The 7,186-nt window shown below is 50.1% G+C and overlaps 1 protein-coding gene across 1 annotated transcript; it reads left to right on the forward strand.

Annotated features, from left to right (window-relative positions):
- The first annotated feature begins 1,102 nt into the window (after nucleotides 1-1,102).
- FABP1 (fatty acid binding protein 1) lies at nucleotides 1,103-6,714 on the forward strand. Its single transcript, XM_035000469.1, has 4 exons — nucleotides 1,103-1,582; nucleotides 3,211-3,383; nucleotides 5,047-5,139; nucleotides 6,593-6,714. Exons 1-4 carry the CDS (start codon nucleotides 1,516-1,518, stop codon nucleotides 6,641-6,643), a joined length of 384 nt encoding a protein of 127 aa, XP_034856360.1. The 5' UTR covers nucleotides 1,103-1,515; the 3' UTR covers nucleotides 6,644-6,714.
- The last annotated feature ends 472 nt before the right edge of the window (nucleotides 6,715-7,186 follow it).

Here is a 7,186-nt window from a genome sequence, read left to right on the forward strand (position 1 = left end):
TCTTTCTGCAGTGTCAGTGTCCCTGGCATGAGCCCCCACACACTCACGTGTCCCCCTGACTCCCATACAGCCAGAACCTGAGGGCTGCTGGGCTTCCAGGGCAGATGCCCCGGCAGCCCAGACAGTTGGCAGCTGAGTGAGTGAGCGTGCAGTCATCCTGGTGATCATGCTGCAGGTGAGGACAGACAGGGTCCCCTGGCAACGGAGAGCATTGTCCAGGAAACAGAAAGCTCCTGCTGCAATCTCCCATCATCTATCCTGGTGCAGGCTGGAATGGCAGAGCAGGACCGCAGAGGAAGGAGAAAGAATGGACATGGACGGGAAGAGAGTAGCTGGCTCTTGGTCTCAGGGTTACCCCGTTGCCAGCCCTGTTCACTGGAGTCTCATCTATGCATACTTGCCTGGTCAGACACACACACACACACACACACACACACACACCCTGATCCTGGCTGCCCAGCGCCAATGATTCAGTGATGTGAGGGGCTGTGCCAACCTAATTCTCCATATTTCTTATTTTCCTTTAACAAGAAGATCCATGGCCTCATTATCTTTTGATGGTTTTTATTTACTGACCTATTACAGACACCTACTAGGTGCCAGGTATTGGGAATGCCAAGGAAGAAATGAAAAAGAATACACAGAGAAATAATCCCAGTAGGATTTGGAACATAGGTATTTACAAAGTGCTCTATGAGCCTAGAGGATTTCTAGAGGAGGTGAGCAGGTGGAGAAGGTGAGGGAAGGGCAGAGGGTGCAGTGGGAAAGCATGGCCCCCCTGACATGTTCGGTTGGCCCAGCAGATACTACCTGCTTTCTCTCTCCTACCCCGTCTCTGCCTAATAAAATGCATCTCAATTTCCGCACACCCAGTTTCCATGGTTCCCACCTGCCCTTCACTATGCAGTGCTTTGTCTGACACCTTTAAACGGAGACTGATGTGGATGGTGCAGAGCTTGGAATTATCAAGAGGAATCCCAGAATACAAAATGGTGCTAGGGGCTTATGACATCTTTGTAAAAATTAAGTTTGTGTAATAAGGTTGGAAGAGATCATAAGGTTATGTAAAGAAGGGGAAGTTTTGGGTTTAAAAGGATTCTTTGGTATTTTTCTGTGTGTCTAGATCTAAGTACACACACGTATATATGCACACATCTCTAAGCGCACAGGCACATACATACGTGTGTACAAATATGTATGCATACACATAGGCACACACACACATTTAATGGAGGATTGGCGCATTAAAGGCTGTAGGAACTTAGAGCTTTGCACTTGACTGACATCCATTAATGTTTGCTGAATTAGAGCAAACCTCTGCTGTGCCCATCCTGTTTTTTTATCGTTGACCATTGCTCTTAGCAGTTAATGTTTGAACCTGGCCATAAAGGAGTAGACAGCTGCTGACCTATGTCCAACATCCAAAGCGGAAGGAGCCCCCTATAAATCAGCCCACACTGGGCAGCCCAGCCAGCAGGGCTGCAGATCTGCTGTGGAGTGAGACTTGTCGCCACCATGAACTTCTCTGGCAAGTACCAACTGCAGAGCCAGGAAAACTTTGAGGCCTTCATGAAGGCAGTTGGTGAGTGCTGGGCTGGACACCAAGGCTGGGGGGTCACAGGAATAAGGGTCTGGCCCCGCTGGCGGTGGCTAATCAGAGTCTCGATGCTGGGATGGGAGAAAAGTTTCAGGCTTTGCACAGACCAAAGGCCATGTTATGCATGGGACTTTTTTAGTCATTTGCAGCTTGTGCTATTGCTCCCTGGACAAGGCCATTCCATAGGCAATCTCTGCTGGCACCTCACTGTGTGACCTCCCTCCCTCCCTCATTCATTCATTCATTCTTCTAACAGACGTTGATTCAGGGCCAACCACATGCTGAGCACGGTGCAAGACGGATACCAAGGAGACAGATAACTTGGAAATGGGCCCCATTTCCAAGTCACAGTTTAGAGAGAGAAAAAGAGAAGAGATAAATACAATAAAGTATCCCCTAATGTGTACTGAGCACTGACTCATTACCAGGCACTGTGCTAAGCCCTTAGTATGCAATATCCCAATGAATCCTCACCAAAAAACTCTGAGTTGGGTACTAATATTTTTCCCATTTCACAGTCAAGACAACTGAGACCTAGAAGGGTTAAGTAATCCCGACCAAGGTCACACAGGTAGGAAGCATTTGCATTGGGATTTGAAGTGGATGCTGGTTCCAGAGACCCCACTTTACTCCTCTGTGCCTCCCAGAGTCATGTGCACAAGGATGAGGGGCTCACGGGAGGGCACGGATGGAGGGCTTGCTGGTGATGAAGATGAGCCTTGGCTGGGCCTTGGCAGATGAGCAAGTGGTTCCTAGGGGATGGGGGAAGGGAGTATGCTCCAGGTAGAGGGAACCCTATGAGGAAAGGGGCAGTGAGACAAAGAAGGGTGCAGGGGTGGGGGGGGGGAAGTGTGGGGAAGACAGCAAAGGCAGAGAGAGGAGGACCTTCAGGGCTAGCCAAGAGCTAGGCTCTCCTCCTGCAAGGTGTCACACCACCTCTGTTCCCTCTGTTCCGAATCCCTTAGAAGGTCCTGGGCCACAGGACCTTCTACCCCCACTGCCAATGCACATGGACCTCACTTCATATGACAGTGTAGATGTGCCCTGAAATGTGTAAAGGTCTGTCCCAGGGCAAGGGACTCCCACTGCACCTTCCTTAAGAGCCTTGACAGCAGAGGTCTAGGTGGGGATGGGTGGCCAGAGGCTCGCTGGACACTGTCCTGGCTGGCCCCTATTGTCCTGGCATATTATTCATTGTTCCCCCTCTCACTCTCAGGAGGGACCCGGCTGGAACACAAACTGTGTGGTCACTCTGGGTGTGGAATGAAACACTGACACTCAGAGCAAAGTCTGGTGTGAGATAAGAGAGCGAGCGGGAACCGGGGTGCTCACTAGAGGAAAGGTTCTTCAGGACACAGGAGTGTCTTCTTTATAAACCCACTCCCCCCCCACCCCGGTGAAATAGTGGACTGCCAGGTCAGGCGGAGTCAGGCCACTGACCCTTCCTTTCAGAGGTCAAAGCCCATGTTGCTCACAGGACTCAATCCGGGCCTCTGGCCCCTGGGGAGACACAGCACTTCCCTGTCTGACTCCACGCCACAGAGTTTCTCTATGACCGTCGCCCTACAGCTCCCACCTCTGCTCATCTCTGAACCTTAAATGGTTTCCACCAGGTCTGCCTGACGAACTCATCCAGAAGGGGAAGGACATCAAGGGGGTGTCGGAAATTGTGCAGAATGGGAAGCACTTCAAGCTCATCATCACCACGGGGTCCAAAGTGATCCAAAATGAGTTCACCTTGGGGGAAGAGTGTGAGCTGGAAACCATGACTGGGGAGAAGGTCAAGGTAGGAGGTGCCCCCTCATACCACCCTCTGCTTCTGGAACTTTCCCTGGAACCTGGCCCCAGGGCCTGATCCCGCCAGACTCCCACCTCACAGTTCCCACCTCAGATACCTTATCTGTGACTCCACTTCTGGGGTGGGAGCCAGAGAGACCAAGACAGCCCTAGGGAAGCTCTAGGGAGGCCCTTCCCGTTTTCCTGTGACGGTCTGGGTGCTCTGGCCGGAGAACCCGAGCTCTCTCGTGTGGAGGACGTGGTAGGGACCAGGCACAGGTTCGCCCAGGCCCAGCAGTGGACAAGCAGGAATCCGTGAAACACCCTAAACAGAGCTGTGACGTCATCTTTGAGCCCAAAGTAAACTGGCCTTGCTGAGCCTACAGCTGCTGGTCATGGGGAGAGATTTCCTGAAGGAGGTGCTAGCAACACCAAGAACACCAGAATACCAAGGCCCCGGGGCAGGCTCTCAGACCAAGCCTTCAGGGGTCGCTGAGCCCCTGGCCTCAGCTACCTTATCTGTAAAATGGGCATAGCCACCCTTCGCTGACTGAAGGGAGTGGGCAGGGCGGCATCACTCTGCTGGGCTGCGGCTCAGGGTGTGCAATGAGAGCTGGGTGTGCACTGTGGAAAAGACCAGAAGATGATGGCAGAGAGATCCGAGGCAGTGCGGTGCCCCTCACTAGAGACTTCGCTTCCTCCCTGGGAAACTCCGCACGCCTAACACAGCCAACACCACAGAGCAGCTGTCTTCACGCCTCCCCCTCCAGACAACTTTGTGCCTTGGCCTCAGCATGTTGGTCTTTTTACCTCTTCTGACGGCCTCTTATTTCTGCCTCTCCAGATATGACATTACAGGTCAGAAAATCTGTGATAAACTTTAGGAGGGAAATCGTCTTGATGTGCCCGTAGGAAGGGCAGGCCATCTTGGGTTTTACCACAGGCCTTTTCCAATTGTCCATCTTGGAGGCACATTTTTAACCTTGGCCAGGGTCTTCTGTTTCCTGCTGGGATTCTGCTATCTCTTCCTGGATGCATAAAGTTTGGAAAAGAGACCACAGTAGAAAATATAAATGTGCTGGAAGGAACATATACCAAAGCTTAATAGGTGTTCTCCCAACCGGTCAGTATTTTGAATTTTGCTACTCCTTCTGCCCATCAGTATGGAGAATTGGGATTTTACCAATTTTATCTTAGTGCTTGCATTTGAGACCACTTAGGTGTCCATGCTCATTCTCATAGTTCACGTACCATAAATGAGAAGTTTGACCAAAGAAGCACTGGCATTTCCTTTGGCTTTTAAAGGCACCTCCTGGGGGCGCTCGGTGGCTCAGTCGGTTAAGCGTCTGCCTTCGGCTCAGGTCATGATCCTGGAGTCCCGGGATCGAGTCCCGCATCGGGCTCCCTGCTCGGCGGGGAGTCTGCTTCTCCCTCTGACCCTCTTCCCTCTCATGCTCTCTGTCTCTCATTCTCTCTCTCGCAAATAAATAAAAATCTTTAAAAAAAATAAAATAAAATAAGGGCACCTCCTGTCTTTAGAGCCAGAGGACTGGGGGACGTGAGTGGCTTGGCTGTTGTCTGCCAGGACCCAGGCAGGGAAACCAGTGTCACTGGTGAGGGTCCTGCTCCCTCCCCTGACTTTCCTCACAGCTCATTTCTTCTCTCCCCTGCAGGCAGTGGTCCAGATGGAAGGTGACAATAAACTGGTGACAACTTTCAAAGGCATCAAGTCTATGACCGAACTCAATGGCGATGTGATCACCAACGTAAGTTGGCACTCTGAGCTGCTGGCTCCCAGTGCTTGAGGGGAAGGGAGAGGTCAAGGGAGAGGTGCAGCTCCCCCGCCACCTTTCCTGTGCTCAGCCTCGGCTACCACTTACTGAGGACCCATGATGTACCAGGCAGTTTACACACATTATCTCCATCTTCCCACAGCCCTGACTTTTCTAAGTGGGGAAACTAAGGCAACAAATAGCCAGGGAATGGCAGGATGAGGGTTGCTCTGAGCGGGGCCTGTCACACAGGGCTGTCATCCACAGTTGTATATGCACAATCCTACACGGAGCCAGCCAATCCCATTATAGATGGTGTGGACTCGTATACTCAGTACCATCTTGAAGCAGATGCTAGTTAACCTCCCCCTCTTCCTTCTCTCCTCATTGCTATCCCCCTTTCTTCATGCATACCCAAATAGGATGGGGTAAGAGAGGTGCTTGTTAGAAGGAGATAGAGGGTCCTGCAGAGCCACCAGCATGACCCACCTTTCTCAGTCTCCACAGGGATGTAGCCATAAGACTTGCTCACAAGGAGAATCATATTCATAGCAATTTTATGGCAGCCTTTAAGAGTGGCACACTCCCATTGTGCAATCATCCTTGGTGCCTGATAGTCGGCCATGTCCTGTCCCTGATTTGGGGGTGAATAGCACAGTGTTTCTCCTGCAGTTACGTTCCTCTGGATCTTCTTTGCCCCCAGGATGTGCTTTGGGGAGTAATAGAAGGCAGAACACTACCCAAGGGGTCTGTTACACCCCTCCTCATTGAAGTGGGAGAATCCCTCAACTAGGTAGAGTGTGAGGGTCAACAAGGAAACATGCTGTCCCCACCCCTGCCGGCACATTCACAGAACAGCAGGAAGGTACCAGCAGGGTGGAGGGAGATGAGCCTTTCCTGGACTCAGTCCTGGCCAAAGTCCTTTGATAGGCTTTTTTCCTGCTTTGATATGCTTTTGTTATCTCCCCTAACCTTCCCCTCAGCTGTGAGGGAGGCGGGATGAGGGATTTGATAGATAGGTTGACCTGTCCAAGGTCATCCAGCTAATGAGCTGTAGAACCAGGGTTCAAACCTAGATCTTTTCATTCCATTCCATTGCTGCTGAAGCTAAGAGGCTCCTTTGGTACATAGCAGGCACTCAATGAAACTTTGAGAAATTGGATTAGACTGGACTCGTTTGGATGGTCTTGCTCTCACAACCATCGATATAGAAAGGAATTCACTAAAAGGCAGGACAACTCTTCACATGAGGAAGTGAAGTGACAAAGACCTGGCATGGGATTTTAGAAAAGATTGCCCACCCTTTCTCTGATCTTACAAAAAACAGAGACATCTTTGGGTTGTTTCATATGCTAGCATAATTGGGATGATTTTGTGGCCTTAATTACCTTTTACGATTCAACATCAGATTAACATTTTGTGTTTTTCTGTTTGTTTTTACTTTCAGACCATGACACTGGGTGACATTGTCTTCAAGAGAATCAGCAAGAGAATTTAAACAAGTCTGCACTGCATATTCTTTTACTGTGTAAAATTAATGTAATAAAGTGAACTTTGTTTTAAAAAAAATCTTTTCTTCTCAATGGCTTGTCATTGATGGGCTATTGGTATCAATGGGCCCTGATCACCTATATTTTTGTAAATCTTGATGATCTGCTTGTTCTATCCTGCTGGGTCAGGTCTGAAGGGTGATTCTCACCCTGAAAGCAGGCCCCAGGCTGCTCACTCAGGTGATCCTACAAGAAACATGAGATGTGGCTGGATCTGTGAAGCCACCTGGAATGACCTTTCCCGGTCAGCCATACAGGCAAGGAGCTGGATGCCCCTTTCTCTCTTTTCTACCAATCTCCACTAACAGCTATCTTCTTTAAAAACAGCACTGATCATAATGCTTCCCATGTCATTGCCTAGCACCTAAGAGTAAAACTCCTAAACCTTCACGTCTCTCTATCAGGGGTTGGGAAACTTCTTCTGTAAAAAAGCCAGAGAGTAAATATTTTCAGCGTTGTGGGCCATCCACTCTCTGTCACAACTCCCCAGT

Source organism: Mirounga leonina, unplaced genomic scaffold (genome assembly GCF_011800145.1).
Source record: "Mirounga leonina isolate KUSES-001 unplaced genomic scaffold, KU_Mleo_1.0 Mir_125, whole genome shotgun sequence".
In the NCBI taxonomy this organism is placed as follows: domain Eukaryota; kingdom Metazoa; phylum Chordata; class Mammalia; order Carnivora; family Phocidae; genus Mirounga; species Mirounga leonina.